Source organism: Leopardus geoffroyi, chromosome A1 (assembly GCF_018350155.1).
Source record: "Leopardus geoffroyi isolate Oge1 chromosome A1, O.geoffroyi_Oge1_pat1.0, whole genome shotgun sequence".
NCBI classification, from domain to species: Eukaryota; Metazoa; Chordata; class Mammalia; order Carnivora; family Felidae; genus Leopardus; species Leopardus geoffroyi.
Genome location: NC_059326.1, coordinates 29611853 through 29637178, shown reverse-complemented (window position 1 = coordinate 29637178; position 25326 = coordinate 29611853). Strand labels below are relative to the sequence as shown.

General features: G+C 35.9%; 1 protein-coding gene across 1 annotated transcript in view; it reads right to left on the bottom strand.

Moving 5' to 3' along the window:
- Window positions 1–25326, bottom strand: part of SUGT1 (SGT1 homolog, MIS12 kinetochore complex assembly cochaperone) — a 45675-nt gene that overhangs the window by 1773 nt on the left and 18576 nt on the right. Inside the window, exons 9-12 of the mRNA XM_045478241.1 lie at window positions 24622–24718; window positions 23745–23852; window positions 13759–13849; window positions 9018–9199 (exon numbers count right to left, since the gene is read on the bottom strand). Of these exons, the coding sequence (XP_045334197.1) occupies window positions 9018–9199; window positions 13759–13849; window positions 23745–23852; window positions 24622–24718 (478 nt within the window). The remainder of the gene's footprint in view (window positions 1–9017; window positions 9200–13758; window positions 13850–23744; window positions 23853–24621; window positions 24719–25326) is intronic.

Below are 25326 nucleotides of genomic sequence, written 5' to 3'. Positions count from 1 at the left end.
CACATGATTTCACTCATTATGTGAAATTTAAGAAACGAACCAAAGAGCAAAGGGGAGAAGAAGAAAAAAAAAGAGAGAGAGAGGCAAACCAAGAAAACAGCCCCTTAACTATAGAGAACTAACGGTTACCAGAGGGAGGTGGGTGGGGGCATGTGTTAAACGGGTGGTAAGGATTAAGGAAGGCACTTGTGATGAGTACCAGGTGTTGAACAGAAGTGCTGAATCTCTATTTTGTAAACCTGAAATTAATATTGCATGTATGGTAACTGAAATTTAAATAAAAACTTAAAAAAATAAATACAAACTTTATTTTATTTTTTTTTTTATTTTTGAGACAGAGAGAGACAGAGCATGAATGGGGGGAGGGTCAGACAGAGAGGGAGACACAGAATCGGAAGCAGGCTCCAGGCTCAAAGCTGTCAGCACGAGCCCGATGCGGGGCTCGAACTCGTGAACCATGAGATCATGACCTGAGCCGAAGTCGGACACTTAACTGACTGAGCCACCCAGGCACCCCGTTAAATACAAACTTTAAAAAGAAACAAACTACTCCTAAAAAGACTACAGAAAGATTTAATTTGAAATTTGATATTTACTCAAGACATCTGTTTCCCCAATTTAGCATTTCCCTCTGAGTATTTTATACATGTTGGTCTTTTTGTCCCAATTAGACTGGGAGATCAGAGTCTATTTTGTTTGTTTTCCCACAGCACGTGGTATGTTCTAGGTCAATGCTGACAAAGGGTGGCTTGTTTTATGGGTGTAGATGGTTCAATTACTACTAGCAAAGCCTCTGTATGAAAATGGACGCAGATTCTATAATCTTTGAAATTTTACACACTATTCTGTCCAGCACACTCTTAAAAAAGTCAATATTGAAACTGACTTCTCTTCCTGGGGACACAAGGTAGATGTACTTTAGCCAACTCTTCCCATAAAGTACTATTAAAAATCTGTGACATTATACATATGTAAACAGACATAAGAAAACTCTAAAAGATGAAGGGAAGTAAACAAATCAGCTAGCGACCTTGGGAGCCAGGGAACAACATAATATGGTGGTAAGTCTCTGGGTTTTCTTTTTTGTCTCATGTCTTACAGTTGCTGCCGAAGAAGCTGGAAACACCTAAGAGGCACAAATAAAGCTCCAACAAAAACCTGATTTCTCTAGCAAAAAAATTAGACAAAAAGACCACTTAGGAAGACAGAAAAGTTTTAGACTATAATCACTCCACTGCAGCTAAACACCACAGATAAAAACTATGGTTCCATTCCCACCCAAGGCCACCAAAGGCTGAGTGGGAAGCCTAGACTTCCATCCATGCTGGGCTACCATGAACCCACCTCCTCTGCCACCTGTGGTGCCAGTGCAAATCACATAGATATAGTATCTATCCCATTGCCAACAGTAACAAGGGGATGCCTGAGATGTATAAGGAGGCTGATTAGGGTATCTGGATTTCTACTTCCATCTAGCAATAATGAAGGAATGCCCTCCCTTCCTCTTGCAGAGCGGCTGGGCAAGAAAGCCAACTGAGATGGAGGGGTGAAATAAGATCCAGTCGCACAGCAGAACATGAAAATGTCCAGGTTTCAAATGAAAATCACTTGTTGTTGGTAAAAAAAAAACACCAAGAACCAGGAAACTTTCATACTTTTTTTTCTAAAGACAATCAATAGATGCTAATGTTGAGATGACAGAAATGTTAAAATTATCTGATAAAGATTTTAAAGTAGTCATAGTAAAAATGCTTTAACTGAGAATTATGAAGTTACTTGAAAAAAATAGATAGAAAAACTCAGCAAAGAAAAAAAGACACAAAAAACAGTCAAACGGGGGGCGCCTGGGTGGCTCAGTCGGTTAAGCGTCCGACTTCGGCTCAGGTCATGATCTCACGGTCCGTGAGTTCGAGCCCCGCGTCGGGCTCTGTGCTGACAGCTCAGAGCCTGGAGCCTGTTTCAGTCTGTGTCTCCCTCTCTCTCTCTGACCCTCCCCCGTTCATGCTCTATCTGTCCCTGTCTCAAAAATAAATAAAATGTTAAAAAAAAAAATTAAAAAAAAAAAAACAAACAGTCAAACGGAAAGTTTTAGAATTAAAACTACAATTGAAATAAAAAGGTAAGCAGGTAGGCTAAAGAACAGATAGGCTAAAGAATACAAGGGATAGGGAAAAGAATCAGTGATCTTGAAACCAGGACAATACAGATCACTTAATCTGCACAACAAAGAGAGAAAAGAGATAAAATGAAGATAGTCCCAGGGATGTGCAAAAATTGTAACAAAGTATTTAACATTTATATCATCAGGTTCCAGGAAGGAGACAAAGGAGGCAGAACTGAAAAATTACTCAACAAAATAATGGCTGAAAATTTCCCAAATTTGTCAAGACACCTAAACCTACAGATTCAACAAACCCCAATCAGCATAAACCCAAAGAAATCCTTGCTGACAGAAAATCTGTCATGAGCAGATCTAAAAGAATGATTAAAGAAAGTTCTCTAAAGTAAGGAAGAACAAATGACAGAATCTTAAAACATTACAAATGAAAAAAGGTTAACAATATAGGTAAATATAATAGAATTTGTTTTTTCTCTTGAGCTTTCTAAACTACGTTTGATGGTTAAGTGAAAATATAACACTGTATGATGTGGTTCTAAATGTACGTAGAGGAAATATTTGTGAAAATTATAAAGGGTAAAGAACATAGAGGGAGGTCTGGTTTCTATACTTCACTCAAACTGACAAGAAAAATGACACCAGTAAACTATGATAAGCTATATATAATATGGCTACTATAATATCCAGAGCTACCACTAAAAATGCTATACAAGTAAGACACACTAAAAAATACACATAAATCAGAATGAAATTAAAAAATAATCAAAAGTACTCACAGGAAGATAGGAAAAACAAAATCAAAATACAGAACAAAAATAAAATGGTACACTTAAACTCCTAACATACCAAAATTAAATGTAAATGATCTAAATACATCAATTAAAAGACAGTGACTGACAGAAGAGATTAAAAAACATAACCCAACCATTTGCTGTCTCCAAGAAATTCCCTTTAAAATAGTAGGAATCAATCAATTTAAACATGATATATAGATAGGTTGGAAATAAAAGAATGGACAAGATACATCATGCAAACAATCAAAAAACAGAAGAATTGACTATATTAATATCAGAGCAAAGAAAATTACCAGAGCTAAAGAATGACATATACATATGTTAAAAAAGGCCAATCCACCATGAAGATACAGCAATCCTAAATGCATATGCACCAAACAGAGCTGCAAAATATGTGAAGCAAAAATTGACAGTTCAATAAGACAAAATCAGCAAGGATACAGATTTCACAAGAATATCAAGATAAACCAAAAATTAAAAGATCCAAAAAACTGCTAGAATTGATCCATGAATTCAGCAAAGTTTCAGGAAATAAAATCAACGCACAGAAATCGGTTGCATTCCTATATACCAACAATAAAGCAACAGAAAGAGAAATCAAGGAATTGATCCCATTTACAGTTACACCAAAAACCATAAAATACCTAGGAATAAATCTAACCAAAGAGGTGAAAAATCTATATACTGAAAACTACAGAAAGCTTATGAAAGAAATTGAAGAAAACACAAAAAAATGGAAAGATTCCATGCTCCTGGAAATGAAAAATACTGTTAAAATGTCGATACTCCCCAAAGCAATCTACATAGTCAATGCAATCCCTATCAAAGTAACACCAGCATTCTTCACAGAGCTAGAACAAACAATCCTAAAACATGTATGGAACCAGAAAAGACCCCGAATACCCAAAGCGATCTTGAAAAAGAAAACCAAAGCTGGAGGCATCACAATCCTGGACTTTAAGATGTATTAGAAAGCTGTAATCATCAAGACAGTATGGTACTGGCGCAAGACCAGACACTCAGACCAATGGAACAGAATAGAGAACCCAGAAATAGACCCACAAACGTATGGCCAACTCATCTTTGACAAAGCAGGAAAGAATATCCAATGGAATAAAGATAGTCTCTTCACCAAGTGGTGCTGGGAAAACTGGACAGCGACATGCAGAAGAATGAACATAGACCACTTTCTTACACCATACACAAAAATAAACTCAAAATGGATGAAAGACCTCAACATAAGACAGGAAGCCATCAAAATCCTCGAGGAGAAAGCAGGCAAAAACCTCTTTGACCTTGGCCACAGCAATTTCTTACTCAACACATCTCCGGAGGCAAGGGAAACAAAAGCAAAAATGAACTACTGGGACCTCATCAAAATAAAAAGCTTCTTTCTGCACAGCAAAGGAAACAACCAGCAAAACTAAAAGGCAACCGACAGAATGGGAGAAGATACTTGCAAATGACATGCCAGATAAAGGGTTAATATACAAAATCTATAAAGAACTTATCAAACTCAACACCCAAAAAACAAATAATCCAGTGAAGAAATGGACAAAAGACATGAATAGACACTTCTCCAAAGAAGACATCCAGATGGCCAACCGACACATGAAAAAATGCTCACCATCACTCATCACCAGGGAAATACAAATCAAAACCACAATGAGATACCACCTCACACCTGTCAGAATGGCTAACATTAACAACTCAGGCAACAACAGATGTTGGCAAGGATGTGGAGAAAGAGGATCTTTTTTGCACTGTTGGTGGCAATGCAAGCTGGTGCAGCCACTCTGGAAAACAGTATGGAGGTTCCTCAAAAAACTAAAAATAGTGGGGCGCGTGGGTGGCTCAGTCGGTTAAGCGGCTGACTTCGGCTCAGGTCATGATCTCGCAGTCCGTGAGTTCGAGACCCACGTCGAGCTCTGTGCTGACAGCTCAGAGCCTGGAGCCTGTTTCAGATTCTGTGTCTCCCTCTCTCTGACCCTCCCCCATTCATGCTCTGTCTCTCTCTGTCTCAAAAATAAATAAACGTTAAAAAAAAAAACTAAAAACTAAAAATAGAACTACCCTATGATCCAGCAATTGCACTATTAGGCATTTCTCCATGGGACACAGGTGTGCTGTTTCGAAGGGACACATGCACCCCCATGTTTATAGCAGCACTACCAACAATAGCCAAAGTATGGAAAGAGCCCAAATGTCCACTGATGGATGAATGGATAAAGAAGATGTGGTATATACATACAATGGAGTATTACTCGGCAATCAAAAAGAATGAAATCTTGCCATTTGCAGCTACGTGGATGGAACTGGAGGGTTATTATACTAAGTGAAATTAGTCAGAGAAACACAAAAATCATGACTTCACTCATATGAGGACTTTAAGAGACAAAACAGATGAACATAAGGGAAGGGAAACAAAACTAATATAAAAACAGGGAGGGGGACAAAACATAAGTGACTCATAAATATGGCGAACAAACTGAGGGTCACTGGAGGGGTTGTGGGAGAGGGGATGGGCTAAATGGGTAAGGGGCACTAAGGAATCTACTCCTGAAATCATTGTTGCACTATATGCTAACTAATTTGGATGTAAGTTTTAAAAAATAAAATTAAAAAATAGAAAAAATAAAAATAAAAAGATAAAATTGATACTTCTACAACACTCCTCCCAACAACAAAATATACCTTCTTTTCAAGTGAAACATACACTTGAAATAGACTGAACGCTGGGCAATAAAACAAAGAATGTAAATCATAAAGTACATGGTCTCAAATCACGATGGAATAAAATTAGAAACCAGTAATAATATGATAACATGGAAATCTCCAAACACTTGGAAACTGAACAACATACTTCTAAACAACCCATGTGATCATGTCTCAAATGAAATCAAAATACATATAAAACTGAATGAAAATATAACATTAGAATTTGTGAGAGAGCTAAAACCCTAAGAAGGAAGTTTACAGCATAAACACACACAAAAGAAAACACAGTATCAAATCAATAATCTAAACTCACATCTGAACAACCTAAAAAAAAATAGCAAAATAAACCCAGAGCAAGCAGATAGGAGAAAATAGCAGAAATGAATGATATTTATAATAAAAAGTTGAAAAAACATGAAGTAAACAAAGAGTTGATTCTTTGAAAAAAATTCACTAACATTGACAAACCTCTACATCAAGACTGGGGGGAGAAAAAAAGACAAATTCCCATCACAGGAATGAAATGGAGTATCACTAAAGACTCCGCACATATCACTACAGCTTAGATAAAACAGAATAAATGCTCAAAAACACAAACTGCCACAAGACACTCAATATGAAATAGATAATCTGAACAGTCCTATTAACTATTAAATTGTATTGTAATTTAAAATCACACCAAAAGAAGAAATGCGCAGGCCTACATGGTTTCACTAAAGAAAAAATTAACACCAATTCTACACAATCTCTTCTAAAACACCGAAGAGGATAGAGCACTTTCTAATTCATTTATGAAGTTGGTATTACACTGATACCAAAACCAGACAAAGGCAGTATAAAAAAAGAATACTACAGACCAATATCCCTCATGATACAGATACAAAAATCCTTAACAAGGTATCTGAAAATAGAATTGAACAACACATAAAAGGAATTACACACTATGACCAGGTGAGGCTTATCCAAAGGATGCAAGGCTGGTTCTAGTTGAAATCAGTCACATTAATCATACAAAATCACCACTGTTAACAGGTTAAAGAAGAAAAATTACATAATCATATTGATCATTGCAGAAAAAAAAGCATTCAAATTCAAAAAGCCAACAGCCAACAGCTGTGCAGTGTTGGTGGTATAGTGGTGAGCCTAACTGCTACCTTCCAAAAAGTCAACAGCCACTCACGATAAAAATCTCACACAAGGAATACAGAACTTTTAACCTGATATAGCATCTACAAAAAACCTACTGCTAACCTACTTAATGGTGAAGGAATGAATGGTTTTCCCTTAAGCTGGGGAACAAAGCATAAATATCCACTCTCACCACTCTTACTCAACACAGTGCCGCAAATTCTAGCCACTGCAATATGGAGAGAAAAGGAGAGAAAAGCCACAAATATCGGGAGGGGAAAAAAAAGTCCCTATTTGAAAATATGACTGTCTACCTAGAAAACTGCAAGCAATTTACCAAAAAATCTCCCAGAATAAGTGAGTTCAACAAGGTCAGAATATAAGATAAACCAAAAAAAAAAAACAAACAAACCTGTATTTCTAAATACTAGCACATAGACACCAAAGTTAAATCTACAATACCATTTACAATCACTCAAAACAAGAATTAAATATTTAGGTATATCTTGCAAAACATGTACAGGATGTGCTGAAAATTGCACAATACTGATGAAGAAATCAAAGATTGGACTGGAAAATTCAACACAGTAAAAATGTCAATCTCTCCAAATTTATATACTGTTCAACAGGATTTTTTGGTACCTACAGACAAAACATTCTAAAGCTTATGTGGAAACACAAAGGAACTAGAATACCTAAAACAATTTTGAAAATGAAGAATAAAGTAGAAGGAATGACTTCCTGGTTTCAAAAGTTACATAGCTAAAATAATCAAGACTAGTATTAACAGAGGGATAGACATGCAGATCAATGAAACAGAGAATCCAGAAATAAACTGAGACAAATATGCTCAACTGATTTTCGAGCAACACAAAAACAGTTCAAGGGAAGAAAGACAGCTTTTTCAACAAGCAGTCTAGAGCAAATGAACACACATACCAAAAACAACCCCCCCCCCCCTCCAAAAACCTCAACCTACATCTCTGCTTTATATAAAAATTACCTCAAAATAGATCATGGACTTCAATGTAATAAGTGAAAGTATAAAAGTTTTATTGAAAGGAAAAACACAGCAGAAATCTTTCAGATCTAGAACCAGGCAAAGAGTTCTTACACTTGATACTAAAAGCATGATCCAAAGAAGAAAAAACTGATAAACTGGATTTCATCGAAATTAAATACTTTAGCTCTGCAAAAGACCATCAAGAAAATAAGAAGACAAACTACAGGCTGAGAGAAAATATTTGCAAACTATGTATCTCCCAAAGACTTGCCAAATTAGTAGTGGTACAGTTTAAAGAGGGGAATGGGTGGAAGGAAGTGGGTATGGCTATAAAATGACACGAACAAAGGAATCCTATGGCAGTGGAAATGTTCTCTGTCCTATCAATAACATGGTTGTGATACTGTACTGTAGTTTTACAAGGAGATTCCACTAGGGGTAACTATGTAAAGGATACAAGGGACCTCTCTATATTATTTCTTATAACTGCATATGAATCCACAATTATCTCAAAGTAAGAAATTTAATTAAAAGAAAACCTTTTTAAGTCAACAGTGAAAAGCTGAATCATGACAAGTTATGACATAGTAACTTATGTGGAATATCTGAGTTTCTAAGACATTAACTAAATGCTAATTTGAATATCCCTTGAAGAGTGACATTTCCAAAGCTACTGGTAAAAGTCAAAGGATTACATCTTCAAGCAAAATAATCAATACAGTTCTACAGTGAGGACTTGTCATTAAAATTCCAAATTCCAAATTAAAATTCCACTTGAGGCCTAATTAGGTGGTATCTGTAGTCTGGCAAAGGCTTAAATTTTCTTATTCAATAGACAAAATTATTAACAAACCAATGAATAATTAACATGCACCTTCTACTTGCCAAACACTGTTCTGGAAGTTTCCCCTCTATGTTCTTCATCTCTGACACTGAGGCTATACATGGTTCTAATGGAAGCGCCTTCAGCTACCGTGATAAATCCAACTACCATAATTAGAGTATTTCTTAAGCTTTCCAAGTTCTAACTTAATGACTAAAACATATTTATTTGGAATAAACCACTTACTTCTCAACTACCCCACAAGTTTCCAACTTCCTCAATAATTAGTCTAAGTTTAGAGCGGGAAGAAATGTTCAGATGAAGCCTATTCAAAACCACAGTACATGCAATTTTGTTTAAAATTGCCTAATTTCTTTTAAATTTTCTGAAATTTACTACTAAAGTATGCTTTTTTCAAGCGTATGTTCTTACAAATGATTTGTTCATGGCACGTTTCACTTCATCAGAACCATCTGAATAGATCTGCTGAAATAATTTGTTTAAAGCTGCATCTCCCTCCAACTTCTCATTTTTTTCTTCTTCTTTGATCTCACCGACCAATTTATCCCAATTTCTTGTATAATGAGATGATGATGGATATAAGTTCTTTACATCTATGGAGTAAAAAAGATAGAAGTGATTAATCAACACGTGATGACTATGTCAAAAATATGTAAACTTTGTGACCGTGGTATAAAGAATATTGTAACAGTTTATAGTTCACTGAATTTCATATTTATAACAAATGTCTTTTTGGATAAAGTTTATTAATTTTCAGGGGGGGAGAGACAGTGTTTTATTTATCTATTTATTTATGAGAGGCCTGGGGAGGGGCACAGAGAGCAAGAGAGACAGAATCCCAAGCAGGATTGTCACGCTGTCACGCTGTCAGCATCGAGCCTGACGCGGGCTCTATCTCGCAAAATGTGAGATCATGATCTGAGCTGAAATCAAGAATCAAGACACTTAACTAAGCCACCCAGGCACCCCTCTAATAAATATCTTTCTGATATATACATCAACAATCAGACTTACACTTATCAAAACTGAATCAGTTAGTATAATGTAAAATCTGGGAATGTTTTTTGAGCAAAATAAAGTGTACATTTTTGGTACATTATCCAAGATTAGATTAAAAACAGACTCTTTGTGTTAATAATGGGGGGGACTGGGTGAGAAGTGTACTGGAATTTTTATATTTATAGAAAAGTTGCAAAAATAGTACAAATAATAAAAGATAATAAATAATAATAGTGTTTGTATTTATTTTTTTATTATGAAATTTATTGTCAAATTGGTTTCCATACAACACCCAGTGCTCATCCCAACAGGTGCCCTCCTCAATGCCCATCACCCACTTTCCCCTCCCTCCCATCCCCCTAAATAGTGTTTTTTAAAATGATGCTTAAGAAATTTCTCTTATTAAGATTTTAATAAATGTTAAAAATGTGGCTTTTCCTTGGGGTGCTTGGATGGCTCAGTTGGTTAAGCATCTCTCTTGATTTTGGCTGAAATCATAATTTCATGGCTTCATGAGTTTGAGCCCTGTGTCAGGATCCGCAAACTGATCATGCAGAGCCTGTTTGGGATTCTGTCTCTCTCTCTCTGCCCTTCACCTGCTCATGTGCTCTCTCAAAACAAATAAACTTTAAATAAAAAATGTGGCTTAGTTTTTCTGAGGTACTCCCGTATCTTTCAGAGTAAGTATAAACTGAAAATATAATTGTCCATACAATTAGACAGTGAGTTAAGACTCCATCCTCTCCCCACGTTAAAATGTTTGATTACTTCGATAGGAAATAATTCTTCTTCTTGAATGATGAAAAATACACCAGGCAATAATCCAGAGCTCAATGTCCACTAACGCACACATAGAAAACATTAGTATCTGTACGGCGCGTTGAAGTTAATGGAAGCTGCTTGCAGCCAGACAGGCTACTGACTAGCCCAGGGGCTCAGGGCACTGCCAAGACTACCCTAAAGACTAATGGAATCAAGAGCCCCCCCACCCCACCCCCACACACACAAATAATTAAAAACTAATCTACATAGTAGCTATAAGAGCAGTGCTGTTTACTCTCCAATGGAAATACAATGCAGGCACAAATGTGAGCCACATACATAATTTAAAAATTTCTAGTAGCCACATTACTAAAAAGAATCAGATGAAATGCATTTTAATATTTAACCTAATATATTCAAAACTGTATCAACCTCAACACAAAATCAATATAAATATATTAAGATATGTTGTAATTTTCCTTTCATAAGATCTTCAAAATCTGTATTTTATACTTCCAGCATAACTCAATCCAGACTAGTCATTTCAAATGCTCAGTACGTACAGTGGCGACTATACTGGAAAGTGTAGCTACAAAGCTTTAAAAAACACCCGATTCAAAGTTTCTCTATTAATATATTACGACACACTAAAAAAAACTATATAGGGGTGCCTGGGTGGCGCAGTTGGTTAAGGGTCCGACATGATCTCATGGCTTGTGAGTTCGAGCCCTAGGTCAGGCTCTGTGCTGACAGCTCAGAGCCTGGAGCCTGCTTCAGATTCTGTGTCCCTCCCTGGCTCTGCCCCTCCCTCGCTCATGCACTCTCTCAAAAATAAATGTTAAAAAAATATATATATATATTTATTATTTATTATAAATATATTAGGACACACTGAATGTCCCTTTTCCACTACTGCCTCTCTATCTCCCATTCCTCAAAATAGTTCAGAAATGAGAAACCACTAACTGTTCATTTTGTTGTTCCATCCTTTCTCTTCGCCTATAAACCAACTTTCTCCCTATCTATCTCCCAGCAAAACTAAACCAAACCATAATACCTCACACAGTTTTATTTAGGTTAAGCATATGGTTTTCCAACCTACTCTTCCTCTACCAGTAATCCCCTCTTGATCTATGTACATTTTCACTAGTAGCCAAAGAAAACAAACAAACAAAACAATGCAGGTTACAGTAAATTAAGAGCCTAAAAAAACATGGGTTTAATTAATCCTAATGCTGACTCCCCAGAGAATGAAAACACAGATTCTAACTTCCACTTTACACACAAGAAAACTGGCTCAAACGTGTTAAGCAACTTGCCCTTATCTGCAGTCTCCAGCTTGCAGGACACAGGAATCTGACAAGCATATTAATTCCTTACAAAAATATACCAGGACAGGAGGAATAACATCTGAAATATCCAAGGCACTGTGTTTAGAAAAACTCTGCAACTGTAACACTAAAAATCTTTAGATTTAATCTCAGAAAAATTTTAACACCTGTAGATGAAAGATAAACTACTGAGGGATGGTAACCTAACTTCCTTGCTCATTCATTATAATATCAAACAATTGCAAAGATACTCATGTCAGCAGATTTTCCACTGTTAGAAGATGCAGCAACAACCAGTATCACATACAGAGTTTATGTAAGAACCAGACCCAGATCCTGAAGACCAGGGTTTAGTCCCCGACAATGAAAATTGCCAGGTGATCTTAAGCAATCTGCTTCTTCTCTGAGCCTATAAAACAGGGCTGCCTAATTCAGAGGGCTGTTGTTAGAATTCAGTGATATACGACATTTAAAGTGTTTCTTTAAAAAAAATACTTGAACTATATATATAAACCTCAGCCCCCAAATCCCAGAGTCAGCCCCAAAAGAACTACATAGCATCTTTCCTATGTCTTTCAAATAAAGTGTGAAAGCAGAAGCTTAAGAGCTTAAATACCAACTTCAAATACTTCAATATAAAAACTATCTGTTGGTGTCAATTTCCTGGTTTTGCTAATTACACTATAGACTAGTTATGATGCTCTCATGCAGGGAAGCCAGGTGAAGGGCACATGAAAACTCTTAGTATTTCTGCAACTTTCAAAATAAAACTAAAATAAAATAAATGATCTATTGGCTAACTCAGGGTTTTCTAAAAGGTGCCACAAGGAAATGTGTTTTCTGTTACAGAAGAAGGCAGTGAAAAATCTAAAAGTGGCTGAAACACAATGTTAGCTCATTTTGGTCATCAAATTGGAACATTAATCAAAAAGAAATTTTTCTCCTCCCATTAATGAGGCCAATGCTGTAAAATACACTCGTAGACTGTAGTTCTAGGAGTGTCTAGCAGATTAAATATTCCATTAGAAAAATACCTGTCTATTGCATATACTTAAAACTGACCCAATGTAATATATATATAATGGAGTATTACTCAGCAATCAAAAAGAATGAAATCTTGCCATTTGCAACTACATGGATGGAACTAGAGGGTATTACACTAAGCGAAATTAGTCAGAGAGATAAATATAGGACTTCGCTCATATGAGGACTTTAAGACACAGAACAGATGAACACAAGGGAAGGGAAGCAAAAATAATATAAACAGGGAGGGGGACAAAACATAAAAGACTCTTAAATATGGAGAACAAACAGAGGGTTACTGGAGGGGTTGTGGGAGGGGGGATGGGCTAAATGGGTAAATCACTGTTGCACTAAATGCTAACTAACTTGGATGTAAATTTAAAAAATTAAATTACATTTAAAAAATTTTTTAAAAATAGAAAGAAAAAAAAATTGACCCAATATAAAGTAGCCTGTCCCTTAAAGGGTTAAAAACAATAGACCCTAGTTTTCTACTCTTCTCCTGGGTTTTTCTGTCTTCATGACCTATTTATGAGCACTTGTACTAAAAGAGCAATATAGTGAAATGGGTTAGATACTTTATACTGTCAAGCCCTGAAATTCCAGGAAATTAGAGTTGACGATATATTCTATATTATTCTATAAGAAGAAAGAGAAAGAAAAGAAATAAAAGGGAAAGGGAAGAAGAGAGACTATTTCAGGAGAATAAACCACTAATTCACTTGCAACCCAAAAAGAAGTAATAGGAAAGGGCAACACACAAAAACAACCCCCAAATGATATCCTACATTAACTTGGTAAACAATAAATCCCAACTCCCTCAGGGTTTTTGTCCCCATTCATTTGTATTGAGTTTAAGAAGTTAGAACCTTCACATGAAAAGCTAGTTTGTATTCATTACAGAGCAATCTTCTTACACTCATTGTATTTTACCTTGGGAACATAAATAATGTAGGCAGAAAGAAAGTCCATTACTATTTAACTTCAACTATATAACACGATATGAATTTAAAGCTCATCAAGGCCAGAAAACAAACCTGCTACAAACTGTTTTGGAGTAGGCACATTTCCTTGCCCCTCTAGTTTTTCCCATCTCACAGCTTCTGTCTTTTTCATTTTAATTTCAATCTGGAAGAAAACACCAAACAAAATTTATTATTCAATGTAAAATGTACAAAACATTAAAAAAATGCAATTTCCTCAAGTCATAAACTTTTATAAGAATTAATAGAACCCTTGAGATCATTTCCTTAAATTATTCAAGGTTAAATTTCAAGAACTTGGAAACATTTATTTTTCTACTTAAAAGCCACCCTTCAAAAACAACATACATACACACTATAAGCTACAATTAAGAAGAGTCTTGGGGCACCTGGGTGGCTCAATCGGTAAAGATCTGACTTCAGCTCAGGTCATGATCTCATTGTTCATAAGTTCAAGCCCTGCATAGGGCTCCACGCTGGCGGTGCAGAGCCTGCCTGGGATTCTCACGCTCTCCTCTCTCTGCCCTCCCTGATTCATGCTTTCTCTCTCAGAAATAAATATGTAAACTTAAAAAAAAAAAAAAAAGTCTTGAAATCCATGTTTTTTTCTTCCAATGCAGTGTTCTCAACCAGAGGTGATTCTGCCTCCCAGTGGAATTTGGCAATGTTTATGGATATTGTTGGTCATCACACCCGGGGTGGGGGTTAGGGATGCATAAAGGGCAACCTTCCCAAAACAAAGATTTATACAGCCCCAAATGTCAACAGTGCCCCCTTTGAGAAACCCTGTTCTAATAGAATCACTACATTTGCGTGCACATTAACCTGTTTGAGAGTGGAAAACACTACCATTATATAAACATATTACAACTGGGGCACCCGGGTGGCTCAGCTGGTTGAGCATTTAACTCTTGATTTCAGCTTGCACTGTGATCTCATGGTTTGTGGGATCAAGCCTCACATCGGGCTCTGCACTAACAGCACAGAGCCTGCTGGGGATTTTTTCTCCCTCGCTTTCTGTCCGTTCCCTGCTCACTTGTGCACACATGCTCTCTCAAAATAAATAAACATTAAAAAATACAACTAATGCTACCATTTTTATAATCATTCACTAATTATTAAACATACAATATGAACAAGCTGTAATTCTCACAGATGTGGTGGACTTTTTTAAATAGTAAAAACAAGTTCCTGACCATCTTGAAGTATGTGAGATACAAGATACTACAATAAAGTTGACCATGAGGCAAATAAATGTTCTAATAGCTCAGCAGAGATCACACCTGGGTGTAAAAACAAAGAGTTTTAGCACACCTTGCAGAGCTTTGAGGGGTAGGAGCATTTACAATGGTGGAAAGAGGAGGTCTCTGGAGACAAAAGGAACTGCCTAAAACGAGCCCTGAGGTTTGAAAGGACACAAAGCATCAGGGAGTATGGACAAGACCAATTTGCCACAAGTCCAAGATTTATGTTAGAAAAGTAAAAAACTACAGATGGAAAAGGTGTAAGGCAAATTATGAAGAGCTTATGAATGCTAGACTAGCTTCACTTATTAAAATGAAATTTACTGGGGCGCCTGGGTGGCTCAGTCGGCTGAGCGTCCGACTTCAGCTCAGGTCATGATCTCGTGGTTTGTTACTTCGAGCCCCGCATCGGGCCCTGTGATGAAAGTTTGGAGCCTGCAGCCTGCTTCGGATTCTGTGTCTCCCTCTCTCTCTGCCCCTCCCCTCCTCATGCTCTGTCTCTCCCTCTCTCTCAAAAATAAATAAACATAAAAAAAAATTTTTTTTCAAATGAAATTTATCTTTAATCCTCTAATCAAGGTCGATCCCCTAGGGTCTATTCTTAACCCTAACATACACTCACATAACACTTTCATCTATCTTGTTTTCCTTATATTTTAATTTTTTTCTAAGAAAAGAATTACTACTTTTGTAAATATGAAAAAAAATTATACAAAGTTTAACAAAAAGAAAAGCCTATTCACACTGGTTCTTTGACTCCTTTAGATCCGATAAATCATTTAAACTAGCAATTACTGGTAATCTTTCTACCATCTGCACTTAGTGATAGAATCCTTAAAATCTGCATTTCATAATAACTTAAAACACTGAGAAATCTGCCAATATTTTTAACGAGACATGAAGTGATGGTATGGAAAGGGTTGTGGTCTCTGAGGATTTGTACTTTCTTTAGGACAGAAATGTAACCAAAAACTATTTTTATAATGAGAAAAACATGAAATGTCACTGGGAAAGAGACCAAAAGTGCACTATCTAAAAAAAAAAATTTTTTAAGTTTATTTATTTTGAGAGACAGAGAGAGAGAGCATGAGTGGGGAAGGGACAGCGAAAGGGAGAGAGAACACAGCACAGAGCCTAACACTGGGCTTGAAGCCATGAACTGTGAGATTATGACCTCAAAAATCAAAGAGGCAAAATCAAGAGTCGGACACCCAACTGACTGAGCCACCCAGGCAACCCAAAAGTACAGTATTTTTAACATAATTTATGTGTTTAAATTCTACATAAATAGGGGCGCCTGGGTGGCGCAGACGGTTAAGCGTCCGACTTCAGCCAAGTCACGATCTCGCGGTCCGTGAGTTCGAGCCCCGCATCAGGCTCTGGGTTGATGGCTCGGAGCCTGGAGCCTGTTTCCAATTCTGTGTCTCCCTCTCTCTCTGCACCTCCCCCGTTCATGCTCTGTCTCTCTCCGTCCCAAAAATAAAAATAATAAAACGTTGAAAAAAAAAAAATTTTTAAATAAATAAATAAATAAATTCTACATAAAAAAATAAACTCTACATAAATAAAAACAATTTTATAAGAATCTCTACAGTTCTCTAAAATGATGACTAATTTTTATAAAGTAAAATGCTATCAATATTTTCTCATATACAATATTAAGTGACAGTAATATTAGTGACAGTATTTTAAAAGTTATCACTGCTGGAATAATTATCAAAAAGGGGCAAAAATCTAGTAGCTGGCAATGACACAGCAATAGTTACTGAAAAGAGCTATTATCCTAAAATTTAAAAAGTCATTTTGCTTCTTTAATTTTCAACTCATCTGGAAGTGAAGACCTGGCAAGCAGTGTATACATCAACACTACTATACTTAACTAACCTCTGCCACAGAGCACCCTATATTCACACCTCACGTTCCTGCACTTACGCAGGGTCTATAAAAAAGTTCCTCGTTTCACCTAAAGAGCAGCACACACTACCATTCACGTCTACTAAAAACAACCATAACCTGAGGAATTGTGTAGTATGAACAAAGAGGCCTTTATAAGGCCAAAGTCAAAGCCCTTAGTAACAACCTGTATCAAGTAAGACATGCTGACCTGAACTTGAAACTGTACTTAATCCATTCACCAAAATAGCTGCACATAATAAACCACTTAAAGCAGCTTTTTGAAAAGACAAAAGTGAGGAGGAATACTAATTTTCTGTGAATTCTTTTTTACACGTATTTCACTTTCAATGTTTATATATGCTTTTTAAATTGAAGTGTTAAGGGGCGCCTGGGTGGCGCAGTCGGTTAAGCGTCCGACTTCAGCCAGGTCACGATCTCACGGTCCGTGAGTTCGAGCCCCGCGTCAGGCTCTGGGCTGATGGCTCATGATGGCTCAGAGCCTGGAGCCTGTTTCCGATTCTGTGTCTCCCTCTCTCTCTCTCTGACCCTCCCCCGTTCATGCTCTGTCTCTCTCTGTCCCAAAAATAAACGTTGAAAAAAAAAAAAAAAAAAATTGAAGTGTTAAGTCTTAATGATTCTGGCAGGTACCTCCAGAGTTACCACCAGCCCAACTTCAGGTACTTTTACTGTGACTATTAAGAAGCTATTCTATTTTCATTTAAGTCAAAAATAATTTAAAAGTTAACTTAAAACTTTGGTAGTGTGCTTGAATGCTGCTCTCATATGCACAAGGAAGGCTTTCAAGAATGTCCCAAAGCAGTATTCACAGATTACTAATGAGAATCCCTGCTGTTCCAAACTGTCAGTTCTCAAGATTTTGTATACTATCACCCACCTCTAAAGTCTTCTCTGCACAGTTTAATTTTTTCCAATGAAAGGACTTCAGATTTAAAGGGAAGCCATTACTTCAAAAGGGTCATGACATCCAGATACCACCTTAAGAGGAGGTTAAGCTCCTACTTCCTGCTAAAGAGGGACAGTGAAGGCATCTTTCTCAGACACTATGAGTTGTGGCAGTTTACTGCTGAACTTTCTTTTTCTGGTAGTTTTGACAACCACCTGTTTCAAGGCTGTAGTCATTAAATAATTGTTCCCGACCTTCAGAATGTAATTTTTCCCAACATTCTATTAAACATTTAATTGCTGTATCTAACCCCTTCATCTGATAATAAACTCAAGTCTTCCTGAAGTCATACTGCACAACTACCATCTTTATTTTTACACTCAAATCATTTTTTTTAAGTTTATTATTTCAGAGAGAAAGAGGAAGAGAGAGAAAGGGGGCGCACAAGCAGGGGAGGGGCAGAGAGAGAGGGAGACACAGAATCTGAAGCAGGCTCCAGGCTCTGAGCTGTCAGCACAGAACCTGATGCGGGACTCAAACCCATGAACTGTGAGATCATGACCTAAGCCAAAGTCACATGCTTAACTGACTGAGCCACCTAGGTGCCCCTACATTCAAATCATTTTATAATCATTTTTTTAAATGCAAAGAACAGTAATTAATGACAAGAAACTGAAAAATCTTCTCCAAAGTTCAACAAGTTTTTTTAAATGTTTTTATTTTTGAGAGAGTGCGTACGAGTACTGAGTTGGGGAGGGGCAGAGAGAGACGGGGACAGGGGATCCAAAAAGGGCCCTGTGCTCGATGCGATGCGGTGCTTGAGCTTGAGATCATGACCTGAGTTTGAAGTGGGACGCTTAACCTACTGAGCCACCCATGCGTTCCTCTTCCTCAAAGTTCTAATCGCACAATTCAAATATCTGCTTTGTGTCTACTCGGGCCAGGCACTGTATTAGTACAAAAGGTCACAGTCTCTATTCTCCTTGAAGAAATTATTCAAGAAGCGATATTCCCATAAAAAAAAATTCCAGCAGGTATCACCTCTAGTGAAAGATCTAAATATAGGGAAATAGTCCAGTTTCCTGGAAAGAAGTATGCCAAAATATCATCAACAGTGAGACTGAGTAATTACTTTCTCTGCTCCTTTACGTTTTTCCAAATTTCCTATGATACACATTTATTGCTTTTACAATCTGAATAAAAATCTAAATAATCTGGATAAAATAACTATAGCAGTAACATTTCTTGAGCACTATTACATACCGTGTGTTTCATATATATCATCTCAGTTAAAAGAACAACCCTATAAAAGGAGATTACCATCCATATTTTAGAGATGAGGCAACCAAGATAGACAACTTGCTGGAAGTGTCTTCTGCTAGAAGTTTTACTTACTTCCTCACAAATAAACAGAGGTTGAAAATAAGACAACTATCAGTTTTAGAGAAGAGTCATAGATAGATACTACCTGCTGGAAATATGGCCATGAGCAAGTAACTAATCTCACTGAGCCTCAGCTTCTCCTGTAAAAAGGGATTAATAGGGTCTACCTCATTTAGGGTTCTTATGGGGATTAAATGAGCCCATGCATGAAAAGAATAGAGCACTGTATCTGGCAAATAACTGAATGTTCTTATCATTATCTTTATCATCATTATAATCAGCTAAAAAATCTGTGCAAAGTATTTAACATCTCTGGATTCAGTTTATACCTGTAAATAGGTGATAAAAATACCTATATCATACAGTAATTGTTAGGATTCCATGTGTAGATAATACACAGCATTCAAAATAGTTACCTACTATAATTCTACACAGGTCAAACAGATAGGACTGACTAAATAAGCTACAATAGATGCACGCAATGAAATACTTTCCTGTAAAACATTTAAGGGCATGAAAAAAATATCCATAATATATGGCTAAATTTAAAAAGATAGCTACAGACAGTATTTACAGTAAAGTCCTTTTCTTTTGAAAATACATGAATATGCATTAGAAAAGGTGGAAAGAATACACTTCAAAAACAATTTGTGCATTATCAGCAACTAATTATTTAAAAACATAATTACCACCACCACTGTTAACAAAAAGACATAAAACAACAATCCAAAAGTCTCTACATCCTGCCCAGACATCCCCAACTCCATCACATCATCATTAGGATTCTTCTATGAATATTAAGAAAAGGAATTCACTCTGAAACTTCTCAAATTTTAGTAAGTTAAGGGAGCCATGGTCTGTCTCAAAATAAAGACCCACATTTTTACCTCCCACAATTCCAGTCAAAAGCCTTCATATTTTATAGACATAATACAAAAAATTGCTCTGACTAGAAATAGGAATAGAATTTTTTTAAAAAAATTTTATTTTTAAGTAATCTCTACACCCAATGCGGGACTCGAACCCACAACCCCAAGATCAAAGGTCTCACACTTCACTGAATGAGACAGCCAGGTACCCCAAAGAATATTTCTACAAAGCATTTTGAAAATTCTCACTTTTTTAGGAGGAGTGAATATTAACCTTTAATATGAGTATTTCACAGCACAGCTGACACTTAAGTTATAAGCCTGTGATTGTGAGCAGAGAATACTGTCATGAAATTAGTAAGATGGAACAAAAGAAACACTACAGTTTCTTAATAAATAAAATGAATTAATAGGCAGATAGGAAAGCTTGGATTCAATAAAAGGGAGAAATAACTGTCAGAGGTACTGAAAAAAATGAATTCTGACTTGGAAAAATCTAGGTAGGACACTGTAAAATATTTAGTTAAAAATGCTATTTCACTGATTGAAGGGTGCTACCTCTCTTATTTTCATTGCAAATTATATTTCCCTTGAATTAATAACACTTAACCAAAGATTATACAAGAATATGCAACATTTCTTCACCCTTGAAGGTGGAAAAGAAAAAAACCGAATTCCCAAAGAAATCACCCCTTTAAAGTACCCATTTTACAGAATCTCTAATTTTAAGCAGTTTCTTGTGACCAGAAGCATTCTTTTCTCAACTCACATAAACGATTCAAGATACCTGAATTCATATGAAAACCATGTGATTTCATTATTGTCTTCGTGTCATCACTAAATAAACCTCAGTAACCCACAGAAAGATTTGATTTTCGGTATTTAACAGTCTCCCTCTGCTGTATGAAAAAAGATTCTATATTTTCATTTCCCTTAAGATATAATTAAGTACAATTATTTCAATTTGTTTCCCATAATATACAGCTTAAAAGTTGGTGGTCTAACAAAACTAATATATGTTACTTTTGGCTAGGAAAAGAAAAGTCATCTTCTTTACACATCTTTAGAATGGTAATTCTTTAATCTAGAACTTAGAAAAACCTAAGCAAAGAAGCACTAGCTTTCCAGAAATGAAAGTATTTCCCCTGGGCCAAGATGGATAATTTAGTAACTATGTAAACTTGGGGAAAGCTTTTAAAGTCCATGAACCTCGGTTTCATCCATAAAACTAAGAATAAAAATAATCTAACAACTTCAAAGGGTTAACATCAGAATCCATTTTATTTTATTTTTTTATTTTTTTTTTCAACGTTTATTTATTTTTGGGACAGAGAGAGACAGAGCATGAACGGGGGAGGGGCAGAGAGAGAGGGAGACACAGAATCGGAAACAGGCTCCAGGCTCTGAGCCATCAGCCCAGAGCCCGACGCGGGGCTCAAACTCACGGACCGCGAGATCGTGACCTGGCTGAAGTCGGACGCTTAACCGACTGCGCCACCCAGGCGCCCCTCAAGATCCATTTTAAATTAATTCACTGAGGGGCATCTGGGTGGCTCAGCTGGTTAAGCATCTGACTCTTAGAGTTTGGGCTCAGGTCATGATCTCACAGTTCATGAGTTCGAGCCCCATGTCAGGCTCCCTACTGCTGGTGGAGAACCTCCTTAGGATTTTCTCTCTCTCCCTTTCTGCCCTGTCCCCTCCCCCTTCTTTCTACCCCATCTAACCCCCTGCCCAAAATAAATAAACTTTAAAAAATTAAATGAATGTATTCACTGAACAATTATTGAGCAGCCCTATATACAACACATAGGGCTAGGGTTGACAAATTTAGCAAATGGAATATACTTACACTAAAAAATTATTCAGTTTGTAAAATTAATGGGGCATCCTATACTTTATGAGCCAATCTTACCTGGAGCATATACAAAGACATAAATATGACATGCTTCTTATGCTCACAGACTAAATGCAAGGGAAATAAAACGTATACATAAACTACTGCACAAAAAAGAAAAATAGTTATGTAGCATTTAAAGAAAGAGGAAAGGCACAAAAAAGGTAACTGGGAACACAGCAGGAGCACTGCAAAATGGTCAGATTCAAGAAGTACTCAAGACTCAAAGGAAAATAAAGAATAAGAGATGACGGTGCTTCATTAACATCCTCAATTCTAGCCACACAGACTTCTGTGTTTATTATCACAAATACTATTCTTCCATAAGTTACATGAGGTGACCCACTAACACAAGTTTTTAAGTCATTTACGCCATCTATTCACACAAGTCAGCTTCCATTTAAACTACTTCAAAAGAATATGCATTAACAACCTGTTGATAAAAATACCATATGTAGGAAAATGCCTAATTCGTAATTTTCTCAACTGTCCCCCTCCCAAATCTAGCCATAGTTTTGTGGTTGATTACTTACCCACCTTTTACTAAACAAATTCTACACTATGTGGATAGGGTCAATAGGACTACAATCTTGGTAAGATTTCATTCCTTTTTCCCACCTACTTTCTATCTTCCAAACAACTGTTTCTTCTCTCCCCCTCATAATTTAACAGCTTTGTACTTTGTAATCTTTAAATAAATTAGTGGGTAAATCATTTCTAACTAGATGCAAAAAATGACCACTTCTTTATTTTGCACTTTTGCTCAAATGCTCGGCAGATACCCTCTTCTTTCCGCAAAGCCAGTTACCATATTCTCCCTGACACTAGCTGACCTGATTCTACTCTAGGATATGAAAATTCACCCAGCCTTAGAACTTAAACTCAATAATTAACAACACAGCATGTTGCAGGACATGTTTGTAAAGAAGGTGTAGCAATGGAAAAAATCTACTTCTATCATTTATTGTCATTAACTCATTACATATCTCCATACAATTTTATAGATGAAAAAATTTCAACACTCATTGAGTCCATATCTCTCATTTATACAGTGAAAATTTACACCTACAATAATTTTGTGACAATGTAAATTCACAGAGCAAAGAACCAGAGTCAGATTTTTTTGATTTTTCAGTTCAGTACCTGTCCTGTTAAATTATACTACCTACATCTTTTGATTGATATCTAAAACAATATATGAATTTTAATTCCATTGCATACTTTTTGAAAATATAAAGAAATCTAAAAATTACATAATTACTCAAACCACAGTTTGAATTACTCAGTATTCGCTTGTTAACAAAGTATTCTAAAATTCAACTTAATTAAAAAACAGGAAAAAAACCAGGCAGATTCATCTTCACAGTAGTATTTTTAACTGCATAAAACAGGGTGAGAAAGTATTTGTACATCAAAACAGACAAGTTCAAGAGAAGAGATACTCACTGTCAGTATCAAATCTTAAATAGAGGCTGATAATTGCTTTTTAAAAAACCTCTTTAAGAACTATTATACCAATCTTAATAAATATATAAACACTACTGAGGTTAAATTGATTTTTACATTCCACTGTCCTAGAATTTTGGGAGGGGAAAATTGTTACTCAAAAATTATTGTTTTTAATTGGAAGACATGTGCCTGAAAGGATCTATAAACTTAAAATCACATGGGTGAGTAGTTGACCAATATTTCTAGATTTTGAAAACATCACTACTGACAACTATTTTATTTTTAAGTAATATCTACACCCAATGTGGGGTTTGAACTCACAACCCCAAGATCAAGAGTTGCATGCTCTTCTGACAGCTAGCCAGGTGCTCCCACTAACAACCCTTTTAAAATTGTCTTACCTTTGTTGAAAGTACTTTAAATGTGCTCTGTTCTGGTATTATAAGATGAAGAAGTCTCAGTTTCAAATTATAATCCTCTCCAGAAGGAAGTTTCACCAAAGCAGACAACTAATGAATACAAAATTAGCAGTACATTTTATAATTTATATAATGAAGGATCACTTAAACTGAATATAAGAACAGAATTTCAATGCTGCTACAGATTGTTTTAAATAATTTATATAGAGTACCAGATTTAAGAAACTCAAAATAATCCTTTTTTTCTATCGGGTACCCTTTACATGGATTCTCACATACATCATTAAATAACAGAAAATAGTATGTTTCAAACAAATATTTAACATTTAAATCTCCAGAAAACTCAAGAGCAAAATATAGTATGAAACAAAAGTATTCATATGCAAGACATCTACTTCTACCACTAACTTAAATATCATTAAAGTTTTCTAGTAAATGCTAGCAAACCAAATGATTAGAGGCCATACTAATTTCACGTGGTTAGCAAATTCTAAGACATATAAATCACCCAACAAATAAGTAGATCTTTTTCACAAAAGTGTATCACACAAATGTACCAAATCACATCTTACTAATTAATGTCTTTTATTATTTGTCAACCAGATTCTACTGTGAATTTCAAATCTAAAGGAAAATTATGTACATCTAGCTGTACCCTACAGTATAAACACTTTTGTCTCAAAATTTAAAACCACTCAAACTGAGAAGCAATGCTTTAGATTTTTATCAGCATTTTCCACATCTCAGGAAGAAATGACGTATCTGATAAACTGCTATAGGTTATTCTGCAATATACTATTTTGCAAATAAAAGTACATTGTAATCTCAAAATAAAAGATAGTTCAAGGACAGTAATAACCTCTTTTTCTGAAAATTCCACATTTACATTATTCTTCTGAACATTCTTGATCATGAGTGTAATGATTACTTGAGATTCTGTTTGATACCAGTCATACCTATTAAAAGAGAAAAAAAAACCTCAGAACATCTAATATTCTCAAAGTTGTTGCTTCTTTATTGTTTTGTCAAGATAAAAACTACAATATGATAAACAAGAGCTCCACCTTGAGGAAGAAAATAGAAAAGCAGCTGGTGATTCACAAACAATTTTATATAACTGCTTTTCCTTTGATCTGTACTAATGAACAGTGAGGTATAATCCCTAAAACGTTTCCAGGAGACTTAAACACTTACATGATTTTCGGGGTTCTGACGTACATCTGTATTACTGTTATGCTTAATCTAATGTTGAAAACAAAACTGATTCTAAACAACAAACCATTATTACATACCATCAATAGTTTTACACTTCCGTTTCAATCTAATACGAAGAAAAAGCACTCTATCCCTATTTTACAGATGAAAAAATATAAGCCCAGAAGGGTGAAGCAATAAGCCAGTCAGTGGTAGGTGTTACACTGGACCCACATCAACCTGACTTCATACTCCAAAATCTCTTAACTGAAGCTGGGGGCAACAGCCCTGAACACAATGAGCAGAAGCAAATGAGCTAAAAATTAAAATAACTTAAAAGTTTAACCCATCCTACCAAACACAACATTAA